Genomic DNA, 25,956 nt, shown 5'->3' with positions numbered 1-25,956 from the left:
ATTTTAAGCATGAGGATAGATAGAATAATCATCGACCCCCATGTACTCATTACCTAGCAATAATAAGGACCTTTAAAATTTTTACTTTGGCATTAGTAACACTAATTGCTTAATATCATTAAATACTCAGTTCATATGAAAGTTTCTTTTATCTCTAAAGTGTCTTGGGAATCCCCTTGGCAGTCCAGTGGTTAGGGCTTCGAGTTTTCTCTGCAGTTGGGCACAGGTTCAGTGTCTGGTCGGGGAACTAAGATCCTGCAAGCCATACAGCACAGCCAAAAAAATAACAGCAAACAGTTTTTGGTCTCAGTGTCCAACAAGACTGCTTTTCTTTAAAAATACTTTTTTAAGGGAGAGAGGAGAGGGGTTCAGTTCAGTTCTGTCACTCAGTTGTGTCCGACTCTGCGACCCCATGAATCACAGCACGCCAGGCCTCCCTGTCCGTCACCAACTCCCAGAGTTTGCTCAAACTCATGCCCATCGAGTCGGTGATGCCATCCAGCCATCTCATCCTCTGTCGTCCCCTTCTCCTCCTGCCCCCAATCCCTCCCAGCATCAGGGTCTTTTCCAATGACTCAACTGTTTGCATGAGGTGGCCAAAGTAGTGGAGTTTCAGCTTCAGCATCAGTCCTTCCAATGAACACCCAGGACTGATCTCCTTTAGGATGGACTGGTTGGATCTCCTTGTAGTCCAAGGGAGTCTCAAGAGTCTTCTCCAACACCACAGTTAAAAAGCATCAATTTTTTGGCACTCAGCTTTCTTCCCAGTCCAACTCTCACATCCATACATGACTACTAGAAAAACCATAGCCTTGACTAGAGGGACCTTTGTTGGCAAAGTAATGTCTCTGCTTTTTAATACTTCTTTTTAATGTCTCTGCTCTCTAAGTTGGTCATAACTTTCCTTCCAAGGAGTAAGCTTCTTTTAATTTCATGGCTGCAGTCACCATCTGCAGTGATTTTGGAGCCTCAAAAAATAATAAAGTCTGACACTGCTTCCACTGTTTCCCCATCTATTTCCCATGAAGTGATGAGACCAGATGCCATGATCTTAGTTTTCTGAATGTTGAGCTTTAAGCCAACTTTTTCACTCTCCTCTTTCACTTTCAAGAGAGGGGTACTGGAGTCTAAACAGGGTGAGGAAAGAGGATCTGGCCAGGCAGTGCTGGCAATGGGAGATTGGGTACATACATACAGGGGGAATTGATCCAGTAAGTTGATATATTGGAGATAATGAGAGCTAGCAGAAAATGGAGTTATGAATATAGAAGAGGATAAAACCAGAATGAAGCCTGCAGTGTTCTTATTGGTATGAACTAAATAAATACAAATTTCAATGTAGGTAAATACAGATGCCAATGTGTATACGTAGGGAATATATACATTCTTCACCTTGGCCCACAAAGAGGGCTTTATTATCCAGTCAAAGGATCCAGGGCTTGGAGAAATGGGTGATTCCAAGCCTGGGGTGGGGAAAGTATAAGATCAACCTGAACATTTGATTCAGAGAGAAGGAAGTGCTCAAAGAATGATAGGGACGTATCAAAAGTACATAAAAACCCCTAGCCAAATCTGGGACAACTTGAGCATTAAAAACATGAAAGTAGTGGATTATAACTCACTAAATAAAGCAGAAATCCATGAATCATACTAATTATATAAGTGAATCAACTGAAAGTTTGGTAAGAAGGGGATATATATTTTATTAAAGGAGAAAGTACACTGGAGAAGTCTAGCAGACAGCTTAGATGAAAGCTGATATCATCCATAATGGGACAGATAAATGGACCTCCTACAGGCAGCAATAAGAAGAACACAGCATCATAGATTCCTGTAAGAAATAGGTAAGATAAATCCAACCAGATAAATTGAGGAACATTCTATAAAATAATACATTGTACAAAATAATCCTTGTGTCAAGGGTGTGATAGTCAAGGAGGATTGCTGAACCATTTCACACAGGAGACAACAACACATGCAACATGTGACTAACCTGATCCTTTTGTTAAGGATATTACTGGGACAGTTGGTAAAACTTAAACAGAGTCTGAATTAGATGACAGTGACTTAATGTTAAAGCTTGGAATTATTAAAAACAAAAACATTGTAGTAAGTTCCAAGCATGTGGAATAGAGGCCAACTTGTAGTCCTGTGAACCATCCATAAGCCTATGTCTAGAGTTAGAACTTGGCACATTTCCCCATAAAAACAGTAAATTGTGATGAGGCTCCACAGTTATCACTAATAAAGTATGTTGCCTAAGGGATAGGCAAAAATGTTCCCTGTTCGAATTGAGACAGGCTAGGTCAGCACTGTTCAATAGAGCAGTGTGCAGTGACGACAAAGTTCTCTTCTGTATTGTCCAATATGCTAATGTGGCTAATGTGACAGGTACTGAGTTTTAAATCTTATTTAATTATAACTGTTTGAATTAATTTATGTTCAGTAGGTTTGTGCGGTTACTATGTTAGACAGCAGAGGACTAGAAGTTGCATCTGAGTGATAAATGAGGGAAGCAGGCCCTCCAGGCCCTGGAAAATTGCCTTTATACTGCATTCAACTGTTGCTTTGTAGAAAGGCACAACCAGTGTTGCCAGATCACTTGTTTTATGTGAAATCTCCCAGTTGTTAAATGTGAAGAACTAACTTTTCAAAGCATTAGGCTAAATAAAACACACCTATGGGCTGGGGCTTTAGCTCACTAGTTTGCAACCTTTAGTTTGCACATGAGAAAGACCTATATGTAAATAATCATACACAGAAAGTGAGCCATGCCAGAAATGAGTGCTTTGTGCTTCAGAAGTAATCAGCAGACTGATATTCAATATAGCCTGCAAGACTGAGGCTTCACAGGCATACATGGTAATGGAGCTTCTGAGAATCTGAAGGATTGTGTCTGGAAAAAGTGGGGCAAAGGGCCACTTTAATTTAGAAGCTCTTTGAGCCTATTGTCCTAGCTACAGGGACGGCCAGCATCTTCCAACCATTTCTGACTTAGAACCCACGTCAACAGTTACATACAATCCTCCCAAATACCTATATATAGTAAGTTCCCTTCATATGAACCTTCAAGTTTTGAACTTTCAAAGATGTGAACATGTGTTTGCATGTCCAATCAGGTAAGTTCACATGTCTGGCATACATTGTCACATGCATGCATCCTCTACAAGTGGTTGTGCTTTTGTGTACTGTATAGTACAGTAGTATAGTATCTTTATTTCAAGCACAGGATGTCCAGAAGCAAGTGTAAAAGCAGCAGTGATGTAGCTGGTACTGCTAAGAAGCACCAAGTAATAACAATGGAAACAAAAGTGAAAATAATTGAGGGTGGGGTGACATGAAAAGATAGTAGACGTCACTTGTTCTTATAACATGAATTGCACTATTCTAAAGAACAAGATCATGGAACGTGAAATTTGTGCTAATATTGCCAACAATAATATCAAAGAAATGTAGAAAAGCGATAAAGAAACTTCTCGGTGTGTGGATGCAGGATCAACAGCACTGTCAAGTTCTGCTTAGCTTAATACTGATTCAAGAGAAAGCTAAAAGCCTTTATGAAGACTTGAAGAAACATAGCGAAGAATCAGAGAGCACATCTTTTAACACTATATGTGGCAGGTTTCATCGGTCCAAGGCTAGAACCAATCTTTACAATGTAAAAGTGGTGAGGCAGTAAGTGCAGATATAGTAGCTGTCCGGGAATTTACTGAAATGCTTCAAGAAATTACTGGTGAAGGCACTTATTTACCTGAGGAGGTATTTTAATGTGGATGAGACAGGACTGTATTGGAAGAGGATTCCAGATCAAAGTTACATCAGTAAGGAGGAAAAGTTGATGCCAGACGATAAAGCAGCAAAGGATAGGCTAACTCTGTTGTTTGGCGGCAATGTTCCCAGTGATTTGAAGCTGAAGCTTCTCCTAGTTTATCATTCAGAGAACCCCAAAGCCCTTAAAAACATAGCCAAAGGCTCTCCTTGTTGTGTGAAATAGTAACTCCAAAGCCTGGGTTTCACAGACCATTTTTCAGAACTGATTTTTCCACCACTTTATCCCAGAGGTAGAGAAATCTTGCTTGGAAGGTACGTCCTATTCAATAGTCTTTTGCTGCTTGACAATACTCTGGGTCACCCCATTCATGGATGGCTCTCATCCCAACGTCAAAGCAGTGCATCTGTCATCAAATACTACGTCGCTCATCCAACCTATGGACAAGGGAGTTAGAGTGACTTTCCAGCACATTTTTCATCAGATATAAAGGTGAATGATGAATTAGGAATAGCCTTGTGTTAATTTTGAAAGGACTGTAACATTTACAAGGCCACTAAAAAAAAAACAAAACTGACTTTGCTTGGCATGAAGTTACTGTTGTCACCATGAATGCGGTTTGGAAGAAACTTTGCCCAGAGTTTGTTCATGATTTTCATGGATTTGAGAAGGTGGATGAAGAGTCCAAAGAGGTCTTCAGCAACTCAGTGACCCTCAGTGAGAAGCTGGAGCTAGATCTGTAAGGGGACGATTTCATTAAGCTCTTGTGCAACATAAGAAGGAAATCTGATAGAATTGGAGGCCCAGAGAAAGGACGAAGAGAGGAAAGAGGTAAAAGAACTAAGTGAGGAACTGAAGGGAATTATGACACAGGAAATGGAGGGGGATTTTCTTTGAGGAGGCACTGTTAGTTTTTGAGGTGAATTTTTGACCCAAACATAGAACAGTACATGAAGCCTGCAACAGTTGTTCAGAATGCAGTCTAGTGCTATGGGGTCATCTATGATGAGAAAAAAGAGCTACTACCCAGACATCACTGGATCATTTTTTCAAGAGAGCAGATAGAATTGAATCCAGCAAAGAACCAGAATCTGTGCCATCAACATCATGTGTGAGTGAAACTGCAGCTTGCCCTCCATCTCCTATTGCTGATGATCCTTCAGCTCTGCTATCTCCTCTCCCTCCTCCAATCAGTATCTCTTTTTGTCTGTTCACTTGATGCCATCCCCTGTATGTATGTACTGTACTACTATACTTTTCAAGGTACTGTACTGTAAGATTAAAACTGTTTTGTTTATTTTTTGTTTTTTAATGTATGATTTGTGTATAAAGTATTCTAACCCTATTAGTATAGTACTATACAGCCGATTGTGTTAGTTGGGTGCCTAGGCTAACTTTGTTGAACTTACAAATTGGACTTTTGAATGTGCTCATGGAACAGAACTTGTTCATATGTAGGGGATTTACTGTACATGGTAGTATTATATTTGTTGTATGTAATCCAATCAAACATCGATTAAGTTTTTAAACAAACAACAAAGCTGAAATTTTACAGTGAACAGCCCTAAACTCATTACTCAGATTTTAGTGAATATTTAGCAAAGTGTTACTATCTTGTTTTATCATAAAAAGGAAGGAGTTACCAGAGAGCTAGCTCTTAATTCATCTTAGAGGATGCTTAAGTGTGTTGCTGAATACTAAGCTGCAAATGAGTAGAATGAAACTTCACGTACCCAGGCAACTACTGGGTAACTGTAAACTAAGTAATCCCCAAAGTTGTAAGCAGAGGGCTAGGAGATGTTTGAGTTTTGACCAGCTATTGTGGAGAATTCCCATTCAACTTGAACTCCAGAAAGGGATACCTCTCCAGGGCTAAAACTAGCCATAGAGAGAAGCTACTCAAGATAGGCTATAACAAATCTTTAAAAAAGGAACCTTGAAAGGATCAAGCTGATTCACAAACACACAAAAACCCTGAGTGCCTGCCAGAACAAATTCCAAGACATTTTAAAGACAGCAAAATCCAGCATTCAACAATGTAAATTTCACAATACCAAGTGCTCAGTAAAAAAAATAAAAAACTGCCAGACATACAAAGAAGCAGGTAAATGTGACCAGGAGAAAAATAGTAAACAGACTCTTGGGCATGTATCTGGAGAAAACTATAATTCAAAAAGATACATGTACCTCGATGCCCACTGCAGCACTATTTACAATACCCAAGACATGGGAGCAACCTAAATGTCCATCTACAGATGAATGGATAAAGATGTGGTATGCATACACAACAGAATATTACTCAGCCACAAAACAGAATGAAATAATGCCATTTGCAGCAAGATGGCTAAACCTAGACATTAGCAGACTAAAGTGAAAGAAACTAGACAGAAAAAGACAAACATCACATGATAATGCCTGTATGTGGAAATTATATATAAATATGAACTTATTTACAAAACAGAAATAGACCTAAAGACATAGAAAGCAAAAGTTGTGGCTACCAAAGGGGAAAAGTTACCAAAGAAGGGGAGGGATAAATTAAGAGTTTGGGATTAACATGTACACATTATTATATATAAAATAGATAACCAACAAGGACCTACTATATAGCTCAGGGATCTATACTCAATATTTTATAATAACCTATAAGGAAAAGAATCTGAAAAAGAACATATATATACATGGCTGTATCACAGTGCTGTACACCTGAAACTAACACAACATTGTAAATCAACTATACTTTAATTAAAAAAAATTAAACAGACCCAGAATGACAGAGATGATAAGACAGTAGACAAAGACATTGAAACTGCTATTACAAATATGCTCAAGGGTTTAATGGCAATCAACATAATGAGAAAGGAAGTAGAAAATATAAAAATGAATCAAATATAATTTCCAAAGCTTAAAAATACAATATCTGAAATAAAAAAAATTCACTGGACAAGATTAACAAAAGATTAGATGCTGCTAAAGAAGGAAAAATGAGTGTACTGGAATATTCTTGAATACATAACAAAAGAAAGTATAAAAACTGAAGCACAAGAGAAAGGAGACACTAAAAATAAATGAACACAGGAAAATTAAGCTGAGGCACTATATCAAATGGCCCAGCAAAGAGGGGGAAGGGGTTAATGGAGGGGCAAGAACAAGTATCTGAAGCAGTAATGATTAAAATTTTCCACATTTGGACTTTCCTGGTGGTTCAGTGGATAAGAATCTGCCTTCCAAGGCAGGGGATGTGGGTTTGATTCCTGGTCTGGGAAGATTTCACGTGTCACAGAGCAGTTAAGCCTGTGTGCCACAACCACTGAGCCCACATGCTGCAACTACTGAAGCCCAGGTACCTACAGCCTGTGGTCTACAACAAGAGAAGCCACTGCAATGAGAAGCCCGCACACTGCAACTAAGGGTAGCCCCCTCGCACTGCAACTAGAGAAAGCCCATGCAAATCAATGGAGACCCAACACAGGCAAAAATAAATAAATAAAATTATATTAACATTTTTTTCCAAATTTTATGAAAACTACAAATTCACAGTTCCCAGAAGCTCAATAGACCCCAACCAGAATAAATACACACCACACCAAGTCATTTATTTTCAAAGTTCTGAAAACCAGTGATGCAAATCTTAAAACAGAAAAGACATATTATATACTAAGAATTACCACATACTTCTCATTAGAAACGACTCATCTTTAAAGTGCTGAAAGAACTATAAATTGACCCCAGAGTTCTGTTTCTTGTGAAAATACCTTAAATGAAAGCAAAATAAAGATGTTCTAAAGACAGAGAAGTGGTTAAGAGGGGAAAGGCAGGGGGTGGGGAGGGAGGCAGGGGTGGGGAGGAAGGGGATGGGAGGAAGGGTGAAATGGGTAAATGGAGCCAACTTTATGGTGACAAATGGAAACTTAATATTTGGTGGTGAGCACATTGTAGTGTGGGCTTTTCCAGGTGGCTCAGTGGTAAAGAATCTGCCTGCAATGCAGGAGATGCCGGTTCGATCCCTGGGTCAGGAAGATGCCCTGGAGGAGGAAATGGCAACTCACTTCAGTATTATTGCCTGAGAAATCTCACGGACAGAGGAGCCTGGCGGGCTATAGTCTATGGGGTTGCAAAAGAGTTGGACATGACTTAGCAACTGAACAAACAAAAACAAAAATGTTGTAGTATATACAGAAGTAGAAATATGTTGTACACATGAAACTTATATAATGTTAAAAAACCATGGTAGTGCAGTAGTAAAGAAAACAAAAAAAGATGTTTTAAACAAACAAAAAGCAAGAATTCACTGTCAGCAGAACTTGGACGACAGGAAATATTAAAGGAAGTTCTTCAGAAAAATATATTATACTAAATGGAAATTTTGGTCTACACAAAGAATGAGTAGTCCCAGAAATGGTAACTATATGGGTAAATATACTAGGTATTTCATCTATTAAAAATTTCTTTAAGGGATAGCTAACAATAAAAAGAATAAATTTGGTAGGAAGAAATAAAGAGTAGAAATCTGTGAATAGAAAAGAAACAAAGAAGAAAACCAACAAAATCAAAAGTTGGCTCTTACAAAGTTTGATAAAATAGAATAACCTCTAGTTAGGCTGATAAAGTATAAAAGACAAGACAGGGATTTCCCTGGTGGTCCAGTGGTTAAGACTTCACGCTTCCACTGTAGGAGACATGGGTTCCACCCCTGATCAAGGAACTAAGATCCCACATATGTGGTGCGACCAAAAAAAATGAAAACAAAACAAAAAAACAACAACAAAAAAAACTCCATACATAAGTTACAGTAACTAGAGAGACAACATTGCTATAGTTTGTATAAAGCAGGGATCAGCAAGCATTCTCTGTAAAGATTCAGATCCTAAGCACTCAACTCTGTTTAGCAGCAAAGGCGCCATAATAAAGAAAGGTGTGGCTGTGCTAAAACAATATTTCAAAAGCAGGCTGCACGCTGATTTGGCTTATGGCTGTGGTTTGATGCCTACTGCTTATAGACACTAATAGGATAACAACAATGGAATATTCTGAATAATTTTAGGTGTAGAAATTTTACAACCTAGGTGAAATGAACAGACACTTGAAAAGACTCAAATTATCAAAACTGGTACAAGAAGAATTAGAAAATTCAAATCAGGGTTTCTTAACCTCAGCACTATTGACTTTTTGGGCTGGATAAATTTTTTGTATGAGGGGACAGTTCTGTGTATTGCAGGGTTTTCAATAGTATCCCTAGCCTTTACCCACTAGATGCCAGAGGCACCACCCAGCTTTAACACCCAAAACAACTCCAAATGTTACCAAATATCTCCTGTGAGCAAAAATCACCTGTGGTTGAAAACTACCGCCCTCTATCAAGGAAAGAAGTTGAATTCATAATTAAAAACCTTTCCTTCCTCCTCACCCTGCTCCCCTCTGCAAAATTGAAAAGTTGGTTTTTAACATTGGTTCATCTTTCAAAAATCAATCCATATAATTCATCATATTAACAGAATAAAGAAGAAAAGCCATAGGATCATTTCAATAGATACAGGAAAAGCATTTGAAGAAACATGAACGACGCTTCATGACTTAAAAAACCTCAGCAAACTAGGAACAGAAGGGCACTTCCTCAGTCTAGTAAACGTCATATATAATGGCAAATTACTGAATGTTTTCCCCTGAAGAATGGAAACAAGACAAGGCATCTTGTCTACTACTGCTACTTGTATTTAACCGCGTACTGTGAGTCATAACCAGCAGAGTAAGGCAAAGGAAAAAAAAGGTATACAGACTGGAAAAAAAGAAGTAAAACTGGGAATTCCCTGGTGGTGCAGTGGATAAGAATCCCCCTGCCAATGCACGGAACATGGGTTCAATCCCTTGTCTGGGAATATTCCACATGCCACAGAGCAACTAAGCCTGTGCAAAACTACTGATCCCAAGCTCTAGGGCCTGCAAGCTGAAACTGCTGAGCCTGTGTGCCCCAACTACTGGAAGTCCTGGAGCCTAGAGTCTTTGCTCCATAACAAGTGAAGTCACTGCCCTGCAACGAAGAGTAGCCCCTGCTTGCCTCAACCAGAGAAAGCCCAAACACAGCAATGAAGACTCAGTGCAGTCAAAAATAAAGAAATAAATTAAAAAAAATGAGTAAAAGTGACTCCATAAAAGACAAGTTTTGTGCACAGAAAGTCTTAGAAGATTTCCAAAAAGGCTACTAAAACATAATTGCATTTAACGAGGTTTCAAGATACATGATCAGTTGACAAAAATCAATTGTATTTTAATATGCTAGCATTTTCTTGAGAAGTAAAGTAAGAAAAAGTTTTCCACTTTGAGGAAAACTGTCAATTGATAGTATTTGTTGCCAAAAATACAATTTGCACTTTTAATGAAAAATTAGGATTCTGAAAAATTTACACCCACCACTGTGAGCTTAAAAACTTCTTAACATTTAAAGAATTTTCTGATGAGATGAGTAGTGATATTAACAAATTTGATTTTTTATATTGTATAATGAATATGAAAATGTGGAAGATCTGCATAACTCAGTGAACCAACAATTTCCAAATAACCACTGTAAGATCTAACAATTATGCAATAGGCAAAAGATTCGATGAAAGTACAAGATAGACCAACAGATTTTATCACGGTAATCCAAGTCTATGCCCCGACCAGTAACGCTGAAAGCTGAAGTTGAACAGTTCTATGAAGACCTACAAGACCTTCTAGAACTAACACCCAAAAAGATGTCCTTTTCATTACAGGGGACTGGAATACAAAAGTAGGAAGTCAAGAAACTCCTGGAGTAAGAGGCATATTTGGCCTTTGAGTACAGAATGAAGCAGGGCAAAGGCTAATAGAGTCCTGCCAAGAGAACCAACTGGTCACAGCAAACACCTTCTTCCAACAACACAAGAGAAGACTCTACACATGGACATCACCAGATGGTCGACACCAAAATCAGATTGATTATATTCTTTGCAGCCAAAGATGGAGAAGCTCTATACAGTCAGCAAAAACAAGACCAGGAGCTGACTGTGGCTCAGATCATGAACTCCTTATTGCCAAATTTAGACTGAAATTAAAGGAAGTGGAGAAAACCACTAGACCATTCAGGTATGACCTAAATCAAATCCCTTATGACTATACAGTGGAAGTGAGAAATAGATTTAAGGGACTAGATCTGATAGACAGAGTGCCTGATGAACTATGGACGGAGGTTCGTGACATTGTACAGGAGACAGGAATCAAGACCATCTCCAAGAAAAAGAAATGCAAAAAAGCAAAATGACTGTCTGAGGGGGCCTTACAAATAGGTGTGAAAAGAAGGGAAGCGAAAAGCAAAGGGGAAAAGTAAAGATATACCCATTTGAATGCAGAGTTCCAAAGAATAGCCAGGAGAGATACGAAAGCCGTCCTGTGATCAATGCAAAGAAAAGAAGAAAACAATAGAATGGGAAAGACTAGAGATCTCTTCAAGAAAATTAGAGATACCAAGGGAACATTTAATGCAAAGATGGGCTCAATAAAGGACAGAAATGATATGGACCTAACAGAAGCAGAAGATATTAAGAAGAGGTGGCAAGAATACACAGAAGAACTGTACAAAAAAGATCTTCACGACCCAGATAATCATGATGGTGTGATCACTCGCCTAGAGCCAGACATTCTGGAATATGAAGTCAAGTGGGCCTTAGGAAGCATCACTATGAGCAAAGTTAGTGGAGGTGATGGAATTCCAGATGAGCTATTTCAAATCCTGAAAGATGATGCTGTGAAAGTGCTGCACTCAATATGCCAGCAAATTTGGAAAACTCAGCAGTGGCCACAGGACTAGAAAAGGTGTTTTCATTCCAATCCCAAAGAAAGGCAATGCCAAAGAATGCTCAAACTACCACACAATTGCACTCATCTCACAGGCTAGTAAAGTAATGCTTAAAATTCTCCAAGACAGGCTTCAGCAATACATGAACCGTGAACTTCTAGATGTTCCAGCTGGTTTTAGAAAAGGCAGAGGAACCAGAGATCAAATTGCCAACACCCGCTGGATCACTGAAAAAGCAAGAGAGTTCTAGAAAAACATCTATTTCTGCTTAATGACTATGCCAAAGCCTTTGACTGTGTGGATCACAATGAACTGTGGAAAATTCTGAAACAGATGGCAATACCAGACCACCTGACCTGCCTCCTGAGAAATCTGTAAGCAGATGAGGAAGCAACAGTTAGAACTGGACATGGAAGAACAGACTGGTTCCAAATAGGAAAAGGAGTATGTCAAGGCTGTATATTGTCACCCTGCTTATTTAACTTATATGCAGAGTACATCATGAGAAACACTGGGCTGGAAGAAGTACAAGCTGGAATCGAGATTGCCAGGAGAAATATCAATAACCTCAGATATGCAGATGACACCACGCTTACGGCAGAAAGTGAAGAAGAACTAAAGAGCTTCTTGATGAAAGTGAAAGAGGAGAGTGGAAAAGTTGGCTTAAAGCTCAACATTCAGAAAACTAAGATCATGGCATCCAGTCCCATCACTTCATGGCAAATAGATGGGGAAACAGTGGCTGATTTTATTTTTTTGGGCTCCAAAATCACTGCAGATGGTGACTGCAGCCACAAGATTAAAAGATGCTTACTCCTTGGAAGGAACGTTAAGATCAACCTAGACTGAATATTAAAAAGAAGAGACATTAATTTGCCAACAAAGGTCCCTCTAGTCAAGGCTATGGTTGTTCCAGTAGTCATGTATGGATGTGAGTTGGACTATAAAGAAAGCTGAGCACAGAAGAATTGATGCTTTTGAACTGTGGTGTTGGAGAAGATTCTTGAGACTCCCTTGGACTGCAAGGAGATCCAACCAGTCCATCTGAAAGGAGATCAGTCCTGGGTGTTCATTGGAAGGACTGATGTTGAAGCTGAAACTCCAATACTTTGGCCACCTGATGCAAAGAGCTGACTCATTTGAAAAGACCCTGATGCTGGGAAAGATTGAGGGCAGGAGGAGAAGGGGACGACAGAGGAGGAGATGGTTGGATGGCATCACCGACTCGATGAACATGGGTTTGGGTAGACTCTGGGAGTTGGTGATGAACAGGGAGGCCTGGTGTGCTGTGGCTCATGGGGTTGCAAAGAGTCAGACACGACTGAGTGACTGAACTGAACTGAACAGATTTTAATGTAACAAACAGACTATGAAAAGTTCTTGATATGGTTTCAGATTTCACATTGCTACTGCCTTAAAGGAAACTACCACTTGTCAAATTTTGGTGCAGTATCAAAGAATATTCATAGTTATCTTGAAAGGCTATAAAAATATACCTCTCTTTTCTAACTATATATTTGTGTGAGACTGGATTTTTTTATGTATACTTCAATTAAAACAACATATTACAACACACCGAGGAAGAATTTTGGCCACCTGATGTGAAGAGCTGACTCATTTGAAAAGACCCTGATGCTGGGAAAGACTGAAGGTTGGAGGAGAAGGGGGTGGCAGAGAATAAGATGGTTGGATGGCATCTACTCAATGGGCATGAGTTTGAGTAAACTCCGGGAGTTGGTGATGGACACGGAGGCCTGGTATGCTGCAGTCCATGGGGTTGCAAAGAGTTGGACATGACTGAGTGACTGAACTGAGGAAGAATATCTAAGAATCCAGCTTTACTAAGCCAGACATTAATTTGCAAGAGACTTGTTTTTTAATATATTTTAAAAATTTATTTTATTTGGCTGCACTGGGTCTTAGTTGCAGCATGTGGGATCTAGTTTCCTGACCAGGGATCAAACCTGGGCCCCTTGGACTGCAAACGCAGAGTCTTAGCCACCGGGCCACCAGGGAAGTCCCTCTGCAAGAGATTTTTAAAACAATACCAATCTTTTGACTAAACTTCTTTTAGGAAAATATAGTTATTTTTCATATAAATATTTATGGTAGCATGTAATGGGCTTATTATTATTTTTAATGAATATTTTTAAAAATTTGTTTTAATTTCTAAGCTTACAAATATTGATAAAGTAAACAAAATCTCAGTAATTCTCAATAATCATTAAGATTTTTTTTTTTTGGATGGAAATAACCTTTACTTAACACAATCATTAAGATTTTAAAGGGGTCCCAAGACCAAAATGTTTGAGAATTACTGATCTAGTGCAACCCTCTCCCCTTGTTCCCCCAATTTCTAGATGGGTAAACTGAGGTTTGGAGTGGAAAGGGTCCCTTCCCAGGGAGATTGTGGCTGTGGTCCTGACACTCCATATTTGGTGTAAGGTATACAGCAAAGTGATTCAGTTACACATATACATATATTCATTATTTTACAGACTCTTTTCCCATATAGGGTATTACTATGAGCTTTTTAAAAAAAAGGTCTTTCTCTATACACATACCTCCCTCTACTTTATGACTGCTAGGTCCCTGTAACAAACTTCTTGGGGAAACTGTTTACACTCACATCTCTGCTTTCTCATTTTTCACTCACTCATTCAATAAATATTTGAGAGCTAACTATGTACCATATACAGTACTAGGGGCTGATAATTCAACAATGAATTAAACAAAATCCTTGCTTTTAAAAATATACATCCTAATGACGGGAGACATCCAGAAAAATTGTCCAGAGCTTGTAAATGGGCTTGTAAATCCCAGAAGATTACTGGGTGATATTTTATTGTAGTGCTGGGGTATACCTTTGATTAAGGGACTTTCCAGGTTGCGCTAGTGGAAAAGAACCCACCTGCCAATGGAGGAGACATAAGAGATGTGGGTTTAATCCATGGCTTGAGACCTCCTGGAGAAAGGCATGGCAAACCACTCCAATATTCTTGCCTGGAGAATCCCATGGACAGAGGAACTTGGCAGGCTACAGGTCCATAGGGTCGCAAAGAGTTGGACATGACTGAAGCAACTTAGCATGCATGCATACCTTTGATTGACTTCACATTACTAGGTAATCTTACAACTTTGTACCAATAGAGGTTAACTTGTAAAAAACTGATGGCAATGCAAATCTTGTCTGCAAGCAATGCAAATAATTCTTATCCATAGAAATGAAAATGAATTTTTGTCCACTAGAGATGGAAATTAATTCCCTCTGGTAAAAGAGATAATCTCTAACAGTACAGTTTATTGCTTAATAGGATATTAGTGTTTCTGCAACTATTAGCAAATTCATTTCAGCATTCGTCTGGCTGATAATCCAAATCTCTGAAACTCAAATTTCTATTTGAACAAGTCTTACCATCTCACTGGTTCCCTCATTATTTAGGATAATAATGGTTAAGCAGTTTATGATGATGAATAAAGTCTTTGGCACGTGTTCATTTTATAATTTTATAAGTTATGTTTTTAACCTTTTGAAAATTATTTAGCAGACTATAAGAAAATAAATACATATCAGGTGACAAGTCATAAGAATAACACCAGGGTAAGAGGACAGCTATTAACTGGTGGTGTCATCTGTACTATTATAGATAAGGTCAGTCAACAAGTTCTGTACTTCTCTCTCCTCTGTAAGTGGAATTCATCCTCTTCTCTCCATCTTCACAGCCACAACACAATCCAGACCATGATCTTCTCTCATCTGATCTCTCTACCTTCCTCCCATCTACAGTGATCATTGGCTATCAGATGATCATTTTAAAAAACAATTATCTGATCATGTCCCTCCTTTTCACTGGCTCCTATGGTGAAGTCAAGTTCTGCAGGGCCTCAGTTCAGTGGCTCAGTCGTGTCAGACTTTTTGCGGCCCCATGGGCGCACACCAGGCTTCCCCGTCCATCATCAACTCCCAGAGCTTGCTCAAACTTATGTACATCAAATCGGTGATGCCATACAACCATCTCATCCCCTGTTGTCCCCTTCTCCTCCTGCCTTCCATCTTTCCCAGCATCAGGTCTTTTCCAAGGAGTCAGTTCTTTGCATCAGGTGGTCAAAGTACTGAAGTTTCAGCTTCAGCATCAGTCCTTCCAATGAATATTCAGGACTGATTTCTTTTAGGACGGACTGGTTGGGTCCCCTTGCAGTCCAAGGGACTCTCAAGAGTCTTCTCCAGCACCACAGTTCAAAAGCATCAATTCTTTGGCGCTCAGCTTTCTTTATAGTCCAACTCTCACATCCATACATGACTACTGGGAAAACCATAGCTTTGACTAGACAGACCTTTGTCAGAAAAGTAATGTGGCCTGAAGCTTACAAAATTCGGGAGACTGTCTTTTTAGAAAAATACAAAAATTAGGTATGTGCCTTGAACAGGGGAGTACAAATGACATGTCCTGAAACCAGCTTCATTGAAAAACCTCCTCAGTAGCCTCGTTTTTCACTATCTCTGGATCTCTCTCCATACAAGTTCTGCCTAGAAGGCTCTTCTTGCCTCATTTTGCCTACCTAACTACTTCATGGGAAATAGATGGGGAAACAGTGAAAGCAGTGTCAGACTTTGTTTTTTTGGGCTCCAAAATCACTGCAGATGGTGATTGCAGCCATGAAATCAAAAGACACTTACTTCTTGGAAGGGAAGTTATGACCAACCTAGATAGCATATTAAAAAGCAGAGACATTACTTTGCCAACAAAGGTCCCTCTAGTCAAGGCTATGGTTTTTCTAGTGGTCATTTATGGATGTGAGTTGGACTGTGAAGAAAGCTGAGCACTGAAAAATGGATGCTTTTGAACTGTGGTGGTGGTGAAGACTCTTGAGACTCCCTTGGACTTCAAGGAGATCCAACCAGTCCATCCTAAAGGAGATCAGTTCTGGGTGTTCATTGGAAGGACTGATGCTGAAGCTGAAACTCCAATACTTTGGCCACCTCATGTGAAGAGTTGACTCATTGGAAAAGACCCTGATGCTGGGAGGGATTCGGGGCAGGAGGAGGAGGAGATGACAGAGGATGAGATGGCTGGATGGCATCACCAACTCAATGGACATGAGTTTGAGTAATCTCCGAGAGTTGGTGATGGACAGGGAGGCCTGGCATTCTGCGACTCATGGGTCGCAATGAGTCGGACACGACTGAGCAACTGAACTGAACTGAACTCTTTCTGTACTCTACAATCAGTTCGCAGTCCTCCTTGATCCCTCAACTGGGTTAGGGGAATTTAGAGCCTTTCCTAAAGCTACAAGCATTCAGAGGGAGCCACCATTCTCTGCGAATGATTGCTCTTTTTCAGACCCTCAAGAGATCCCTGGAGAAGGAAATGGCAACCCACTCCAGTATTCTGGCCTGGAGATTCCTATGGACTGAATTGCCTGGTGGGCTACAGTTTCAGTCAGTTCAGTCACTCAGTCGTTTCCGACTCTTTGCGATCCCATGAATCACAGCACGCCAGGCCTCCCTGTTCATCACCAACTCCCGGAGTCTACCCAAACCCATGTTCATCGAGTCGGTGATGCCATCCAACCATCTCATCCTCTGTCGTCCCCTTCTCCTCCTGCCTTCAATCTTTCCCAGCATCAGGGTCTTTTCAAATGAGTCAGTTCTTCGCATCAGGTGGCCAAAGGATTGAAGTTTCTGCTTCAGCATCAGTCCTTCCAATGAACACCCAGGACTGATTTCCTTTAGGATGGATTGGTTGGATCTCCTTGCAGTCCAAGGGAGTCTCAAGAATCTTCTCCAACACCACAGTTCAAAAGCATCAATTTTTCAGCGCTCGGCTTTCTTCACAGTTCAACTCACATCCATACATGACCACTGGAAAAACCATAGCCTTGACTAGAGGGACCTTTGTTGGCAAAGTAATGTCTCTGCTTTTTAATATGCTCTCTAGGTTGGTCATAACTTTCCTTCCAAGGAGTAAGTGTCTTTTAATTTCATGGCTTCAATCACCGTCTGCAGTGATTTTGGAGCCCCCCAAAATAAATTCTAACAGTTTCCACTGTTTCCCCATCTATTTCCCATGAAGTGATGGGACCAGATGCCTACAGTTTAGAGGGTCGCAAAGAGTCGGACACAACTGAGTGACTAAAAACAACAACAGATCCCTAGCTGGGCGGGGTTTGCACTCGCTTCGTATCGGAGGGCGGAGCCCCAGGAGAGAGTCAGCCGTAACTCTTTCCCCTTTTCGTCCACAGTGGGGCACACCACCTCTCCGGAACCTAAGCGTCTGCTTTTGCGGTTCCGGTCGGAATTACAAAGCGGCGCACGCCGACATGGCTGCGCTCGTAGTGAGAGGTGTTCGGGACTTGCTGAAGCGTGCGGGCTTTGCGACGATCCCGCGGAGACAACGACATAAGAAGAAATGGGTAAGGTCCAGTGATAGCAGCCTTTTACCGCCGCCCCTCGGGAAACTTCTCCAGCCCTGTCACATCTCGCACCCTCAGTTAGGTTCGCTACTCCAGCGCCTCTGGAACGCTTTGGGTCACCTTTCCCCCACCCTTCAGGCGGCGTGACTGGGTGTCTCCTTCTCACCTATTTAGTGTTCGCCTCTATCCGCCTTCTTATTTCGTCACAAGTCTTCGGCTGCCCCTCTAGTTAGGTCTGCGGACTCCAGACTCCGCCTCCCTAAGTTACGTCATCACCTCCGCCCTCCTTCTTTCAGTTCTGTCACGCCTCTTGTTTCCCGGCACTTGGTTACCTTCCCTGGACCCCCACTAACCTTTCCACTTCCCTTCCTCCCTTTCCCCCTCCCTCCCCTTTTCTCCCACCCTTCCCCCCTCCCCCCCACCCTCCCCAACCCCCCATGATCTCTTCTCTTCCTTTCCTCCTAGACCTTCCTGCCCCGCCGTCCTCTCCGCTCGGAAAGTGACGTAGCGACTTACCCTTCCCTCCCGGGTCTCCGCTGCCCTCCGGGAAAGGATTCAACCCCATTCCTCACCCTCGAGCTGCCTCTGGCTCCCAGGAAAGGTTATAGCGACCACCCTCCAGACCTTTCCCCACAACCAGGCAAACGGTGCAGCGACTCCTCCCACCTTATGGGCTCACCCCACTTGTCCAGAGCTCCTTTCTCTGGCCTCTCTTGTAGCCCTGGAATTTCTTCCCTAGCCGGCCAGCCCTCCTCCCTACCCCGACCAATTCTTTCCCCGCCGCCACCGCCCTCCTCCCCAACCCCGCAGGCTCTTCTGCGCCCAGGGGGGTGTTGTTTTGAACCCTGTTCTCCACATCTAGGAAGGCCCTCCTGCCGGGAGCCTATCCTGTTGGGTTCGTCCCCTCCAAGTCCTTGTGTTGAGCGGTTCCGCCTTGTGGGGTCACCCCCTGCCCGTCAGCGGAGCGCTCATTGCAGCTGGATCAGTCCTCCGAGAACACCACGTCTCTGTCCCCGAGGCCCTTACATAGACCAGCAGAGTTACCTCTGTTACTATGGTGGATACCCTCCAGCCCTGGTAACCAACCCGGTGACCTCCCCTCCCCTCACTCATGTGCCTTTGGAAACTGGCCCCACGATTTCACCTCCTCTTACTCATAGGTCCCTGGGAACTGGGCTTGTAATTTCACCTCCCCTGGCCCATCGGCATGTGGAAACTAGACCTATAATTTCTCCACCTCCTCAGAGGGTTTTGGGTACTGGGGCCATGACCTCTACTCTGCTCTCTTCCTGGTCCTCAGGGAGAAGTTACAATGATCCTCCTCTTTCCTCAGCATCTTCCCCACCCACTGACAACTTTTACCATGGCCATGTTAAGCATCTAGACTCTCATGAACCTAAACCACAGCTTGACCCGACTTTTGGGAAAAATTATTGTGGCTCCCCACTTTCCTCTCAGCCAGGCACATCTAGTTCTCCCAGCTCACCTCAGGAGGGCTCTTATCACTATTCCCATCTTCCCCCAGAGTCTCACATACCTGCCCCTGGGAACCCTTACTATGCCATCCACCTATCCCCTGGGAGTCCTGGCAACTCCCAGTTACAGGATTCCAGGAAGCCTTGCTTTGAGTCCATTTATTCCTGGGAGACTGGTGGTAGCTCTTATTTCCGAATAACCCCAGGTGCTATGATTTCTGGTCCCCCCTGTCCCCAGGAACCACCTCTTCCCCTGTCCTCCCACTGTCCTTGTTCTGCCTTCTTCCCTTCACCTCCAGGCAACCAGTTTATGAATCCACCCCAGTCACCCCCCTGCAGAAGCTGTAAGGAATCCCCTCTCCCTGTGCCTGTTTGTCCCCGAGCAAAGTCTCCCAAATCCTCAGAGGTAAAACAACCACGTTCTCCCCACAGATGTCACTCCCTGGTCACCCAGCACTCTCCTGACCAGCCCAGGGCCCCCAAGCCCAGCTCCTCCCCTCCACCTCCCTCCCACTCTTCTGGCATCTCTGGTCCTTCTTGTATGGTGACAACCATCACAACTTGCTCAAATTCCTGCCCCAAAGAACTTCCCCAAGGAACTACTGCACCCACTGTGGTTCCCAGAACCCTCAAAACAGTTATCCCTGCTTCCCTTCCCCTTCGCCTTCCTTGTGATCCTGTCTTACCCAGTAGTTATGCTCAGGCCGGCCCCCGAGGACCCCTCATAGGACCCCCCTGCAGTACCCATGTATATTCCATGGTTCCCCCCACCCCCGATCCTGGCCTAGTCTCTGGTCCCCTCAATCAATGCACAGGTCCCCTTCAGTGTCATAACCAGCCTGTGGTGCCCCCTGGTGGCCCCTATAGCACTCCCCGGGGCCCACTCCAACCTCATCGCCAGCCTGTGTTGCCTCCATGTTCTACCCACATCTATTCTTTTATCCCTTTGAGAACACCCTTTGACCCCCAAAATTTACCCATTGCCCCCAGAGCCCGGGGTCACCTTGATGCTATGCCATGTGGCCTCCACGTCTACTCCATGGCTTCTCGAGACTCCCACAAGGAGTCCTCCCAGATTCCCTACAGCTGTCCTGTGCCTTCAACCAAGAGTTCCAGCTGTAGTACTAATGCCAGCTGTAGTTCAACTTTGGTTATTAGTGAATGCCAGTGTAGTGACAGCAACAACGCCCACCAAAGCACAAGTTGGAGCCAGAGTGAGAGTGCCCATGACCCTAGCACAACTTGGACTCAAAGAAAGACTTTCCATCTTAGCAGAAGTCGGAGTGGGAGCAGTAGTACCCAAGAAAGCACAAATAAAAACCAGGAAGAGAGTCCTCCACGTCTTGAAGATGAGGGCCAGAGTGAAAGTACCCAACCTAGCAAAAGTCAGGGCCCGATCAAGAGTGCCCTTCGTAACAGAAGTCGGAGCCAAAGCAAGAGTCCTCACCGTGGCAGAAGGCAGGGCCAGAGCAGGAGCCAGAGCAAGAGTCCCCACCGTGGCAAAGGTTTGAGACAGAGCAAGAGTCCCCACCATAGCAGAGGTCATGGTCGCAGCAAGAGCCCCCACCATAACAAGAAATGAGGGCAGAGAAGGAGTTCCAAGCAATCCGAAAATCGAAGCCAACCCAAAATTCATAGACAGTAACAGGGCTGCCAGCCATAGTAAGCATCCCAGCTGTGGCAATCAGGGCCAACTTGGACTCCTCAGCTTTTCTCTTTCGACCCATTTCTGTACTCCTCAAGCCTGACTCACGCCCCTCTCTGTTACCGCCATAGCAGTCATTCTGTACGTCCCCACTTTGATTCACACTTCAAGGTTTCTATGAGCTCTTCTCATCCCACCTTCCTGGAATCCGGGAACTTTCCCCAAATGACCCTCAGCCCTGTGATACTGAGCATTGTGGTGTCAGTCACTGCATGACCTTTAGGTAAGTTACCCTCTCTTCTCCACCAAATGTAGAAGGTTCATATTTTTTGTATCCCACTGCGCTGTCTCTTATGGTGCTCATCTAAACTAGGAGATGTGAAAGTGCTTTAGAAAATGGAAGGACTATTCAGAAAGAAAAAAATGTCTTCCATCTTTAAATCTGTTCTTTGCCCAGGGCCTCTATAGTTGCTACCAACCTTCTATAGACTTACCTCAAGAGTCCTCTCCTAGGTCTCAAGGAGTGCCCTCATTTTTGGTGACACCCACATGCTATTGTGAGAGCTAGAGTTTACTTTCACAGCACTGAGTTAGAAAGGCCAGTTTCCCACTACTTTTCTCTCATACACTTTTTCTCTGGCAGGCAGAGGCACAATGCGAAGGCAGGAGTGGGCACTAGCTGGATCCATATTTGCCCCAGCACTCTAAGGTGGTGGTGGGCTCAGGCAGTAAGGGGATAGAGGCCTGGAAGACCTATAAGCCTGTTCTCTTTCTTCCAGGCTTCCACAGAGCCCAAATTTCCTGCTACTCGACTGGCTCTGCAGAATTTTGACATGACCTACAGTGTGCAATTTGGAGATCTCTGGCCGTCGATCCGGGTCAGTCTCCTCTCAGAGCAGAAGTATGGTGCACTGGTCAATAACTTCGCTTCTGGGGATCATGTGAGTGCTGAGCTGGAGCAGCTGAAGGCCAGGGACTTTGTGAATGAAGCTATCTTCCACAGGGAACCAGAGCCTGAGAATAGCCAAACTGCTGCTCCATCCCCTGCGTCCTGGGCTTGCAGTCCAAATCTTCGTTGTTTTACTTTCACCAGAGGGGATGTCAGCCGTTTCCCTCCTGCCAGGTAGGATCTGGAGCATGGCTGGCGCTGTGCTGAGTGTCTGCCAGAAGTATACAGGAAGAGATGAAGCTCTTGTCCTGTTTAATAGGAATCCTAATATTGCTAATATTTACTAAGTGCTTATACATGCTGGGCCTTACCTCCTTTTGTTCTGTCAACAGTCCTCTGAGGTGGATAATATTACTGTTTTTCTTTTATCTTTGAGGAAACCTAGGTGCAGAGAAATTAAGGTACTGACTTCTGTAGGTCCTTTAGGTAGTAAGTGGTGTAGTTAGTATTTAGACCCAGGCAGTCTGACCCCAGTACCTGCACTTTGAGCCTGCTCTATGCTACTTCCTAAGAAAGGAAAAAAACCCACACTTCTTATATGAGCACTTACTGCACCCTTTCTAGTTAAAATGTGTGTTATTTACAATTGCTTTCTTATTTTGCCCCCATCAAAGAGAGTAGGACAGGTAACCTCATGATACCAAAGAAGTGGGCCTTGTCTAGGAAATAGGGCTTGCTTAGGAACACAAAGTTAGTATTAGACTGGGGAAAAGGAGACCTTCCAGACATCTTATCCAATGCTCAGATGTATGTGAATTTGAATGAAAAAAGATTCTGTAATAAAATGCTAAATTGTGTTAGAAATTGAGAAAAGGAGAGCTCAGTGGTAGTTGTAGGATGTGGGAGTTGATCTTTGAAGGATTGTTTCTTTCATTCAGCAGATATTGTCTACCAAATGCCAGGCACTCTGAAGTGCACAAGTCCCCATGGAACTTGCAGTGTAGTGAGGGAGATAACTGTTAACTATTTATGGTTGTGATAAGTGCTACAGAAGAAAAGTACAAGATGCCATGAAGTCTTATAGTTAGAAGATCTAGTGCTGAGGAAGTGAAATTTAAGCTAAGACCTGAAAACTGAATAGGAATTAAAACTGGTGGCATGGGGTTGGGGATGGGAGAGTGAGGCTACAGAAGAAGGTTGTGCTGTGCTTAGTTGCTCAGTCATGTCCAACTCTTTGTGACCCCATTGACTGTAGGTTGCTAGGTTCCTCTGTCCATGGGGAGTCTCCAGGCAAGAATACTGGAGTGGGATCTTGCCAACCCAGGGATCAAAGCCAGGTCTTCCGCCTGCAAGGAGGGTTCTTTACCGTCTAACCAGATAAGGAAGGTTTTACAGGCCATATGGGATTATGGACTTTTTCTCTAAAAGGAAGAGGGAGCCATGAAAGGGTTTTTTGTTTGTTTGTTTTGTTGTCGTTTTTATTTGGCATCTGGGATCTTAGTTCCCTGACCAGAGATTGAACTTGTGCCCCCTGCAGTGGAAGTACAGAGTCTTAACCACTGGCCACCAGGGAAGTCCCAGCCATAAAGGTTTTAAGCTGGAGAATGACGTGATCAGATTTGAATTTTTAAAATATCATTCTGGCTGCTGTGTGGAAAATATGTTGGAGAGAGGCAAGGCTAGAAATGGGGTTGTAAATTAGGAGTCTTTGCAGTAGTCTTAGCTGCTGGTTTGAAGGAAGACTGTATGCTTAAGAGAAGTAAGAGATGAGGCTGGAAAAGTACATGGGAAGCCATGTATAGGAATCTTGAATTCCAGGAGTTTGCAGGCTGGGGAAAGGGGAGTTCCCTGATGGTTTACGGTTGTTTATAAATGACTGGAATACCAGGGCTGGGTAGCTTCATACTGTGTGCCTTTTAGTATATATTGCTGTAAATGGCCAGTATGTGTTCTAGAGAACCACTGAAGAAGGGTTCAGAGCAGAGGAAAGGAATAACAGAGTGGTTATAAGCATGGGCTTTGGAGTTAAGGGAACCTAGATTTGAATCCTGTCTTTACCACTTATTGATATTAGATAATATGGGGCTTCGCTGGTGGTCTAATGGTTAAGGCTCCAAACTTTCATTGCACGGGCCGCCATGTTGATCCTTGGATCCCTGGTTGGAGAAGTTCCTCATGCTATGAAGTGCAACCAAAAAAAAAAAAGACAGGTGGCATTGGATACCTGAGCCTTGGTTTCGTTATCAGGAAGATAACTTGGAAAGTAATGATAGTAATAGCTGACAGTATAGCTCACTATGTGCCAGATACTGTTTTAAGCATTTGGCTTCTGTTAATTTGTTTCATCACACTAATCCTATCTGGTACATACTCATTATAGATGAGGAAACTGAGGTACAGAGAAGTTGAGTAATTTGCTGAAGGTCACACAACTGATGAGCAGGTGGGCTGGATTTGAGATCCAGGTAGTCTGGCTCTAGTATCTGAGTTCTCCTGCCTCATAGAGTTGTGGTAAGAATTAAATCAAATGATGCATGTTAAAAACCAAGTATAGTCCCTGCAATATAACACTCATACGTAGTATCTCTTACTGTTGATGTTATTGCCATCAAAGTTGTGTTTCAGGAAGATCATTTAGTCACAGTAAGGAGGGGATAGATTGGAGCAGGGTTAGAGGCCAATTTGGAGGCCCTGGCCTTAGGCAGATCCATGGAGTAAGACCATGTGGTTTCCTTAGTTGCCTGAGGACACCCTGAGAGTAGGGGGAAAGCAGCTCTCTGTATTTGAGTTTTTTTCCTTCTTGTCTTGATGGATTCCCTGTAAATCAAGGGGATCTTAACCTCTGGGAAGTTCAAAAATGTATTCAGAGAGTCCAGGAACCTCCAGAAATTGAAAAGTTGTTTTGCTTTTCTTTTTAAAATTTTGATTGCAGGATAATTGCTTTACAATGTTGTGTTGGTTGCTGCCATACAACAATGTGAATCAGCTATAAGTATACTGTGCCTTTTTTTTGAAAAGAGATATTGTAACTTTTAACCAATTCTCAAAACTATGAACCGCCCCCCCCCCCCCCAAAAAAAAAGGTTGAGTAATGCTTCTTAAGGAAAGGAACTTAAAAAAAATAAATTAATAAAAGGAAGGAACTTGATAAGAATGGGTTTTGTGAGCCAGTACTGCTATGATAGCAATTCTATGTTTTTTTGTGATTTCTCATCTTTCTCCTTTGTGAGGTACAAGGCACACAGTTTCACAGACAATTCAAGTGTGAAAGGATTGTAGTTCTTGTAGCTGATCCTCAGTGGTGCTGTGTCTCACGTCTTGTCACATCTTTCTCCCAGAGCCTTCCTGTCAGGGCAGCAAGGACCAAGTTTTCTCTCTCCTTGAGACTGTCCCCAAAGGCTGTTCGTGCTGAACTGTGTCTCAGGCTGAATGGCTGCACCGCAGTTGCCCTTATGACAACTGGGAGTGAGGAGTCCTTCTGTGACTGTTATGTTGTTGTCGTCCCCCTCTACCCTAATGATTGCTGCCTCTATCTGTGTGTCACTAGCTCTCACTTGGACTCTCGTAACAGTCTTTTCACTGGTGTCTCTGTTTCTAATTTGTTCTTTCTAGCCTACCTACCTTTCTAAAACTCTCACTAGCTGAGTGAGATTAAAATTAAAAATTTTTGATAACTGCCTACAGGTTATAGTCCAAACTCGATATGTTACAACCTTGGCCTCTATCTGCTTTCCAACTTCAATCTCATGTACCTTGTATTTCTCAGTTCAGTTCAGTCGCTCAGTCGTGTCTGACTCGTTGCGACCCAATGAACCGCATCACGCCAGGCCTCCCTGTTCATCACCAACTCCCGGAGTTTACCCAAATTCATGTCCATTGAGTCGGTGATGCCATCTAACCATCTCATCCTCTGTCATCCCGTCCCCTTCTTCTCCTGCCCTCAATCTTTCCCAG

General features: G+C 42.7%; 1 protein-coding gene and 1 long non-coding RNA gene across 5 annotated transcripts in view; one reads left to right on the top strand and one right to left on the bottom strand.

Moving 5' to 3' along the window:
• Positions 1-1,678: 1,678 nt before the first annotated feature.
• On the bottom strand, positions 1,679-18,395 carry LOC139035249 (uncharacterized). Its single transcript, XR_011487895.1, has 2 exons — positions 18,160-18,395; positions 1,679-1,831 (listed from the first exon to the last, which is right to left on the bottom strand). It is a non-coding gene; the product is annotated as an uncharacterized lncRNA (long non-coding RNA).
• NSUN4 (NOP2/Sun RNA methyltransferase 4) overlaps positions 17,858-25,956 on the top strand; it is a 23,095-nt gene continuing 14,996 nt past the window's right edge. Inside the window, exons 1-2 of one of the 4 annotated variants that reach the window (XM_070468211.1) lie at positions 17,858-17,993; positions 21,893-22,236. In XM_070468211.1, coding sequence (XP_070324312.1) covers positions 17,901-17,993; positions 21,893-22,236 — 437 coding nt within the window. In that variant the 5' untranslated portion in view covers positions 17,858-17,900. Of the gene's footprint in view, positions 17,994-18,410; positions 19,875-21,049; positions 21,397-21,441; positions 21,539-21,892; positions 22,237-25,956 lie in introns of those variants that run through there. The other 3 variants (XM_020877127.2, XM_020877135.2, XM_020877136.2) reach the window with 3 other exon arrangements.

This window comes from Odocoileus virginianus, chromosome 5 (genome assembly GCF_023699985.2).
Source record: "Odocoileus virginianus isolate 20LAN1187 ecotype Illinois chromosome 5, Ovbor_1.2, whole genome shotgun sequence".
NCBI classification, from domain to species: domain Eukaryota; kingdom Metazoa; phylum Chordata; class Mammalia; order Artiodactyla; family Cervidae; genus Odocoileus; species Odocoileus virginianus.
The sequence above is the reverse complement of the archived record's forward strand: the minus strand, read 5'-3'. Positions and strand labels throughout refer to the sequence as shown.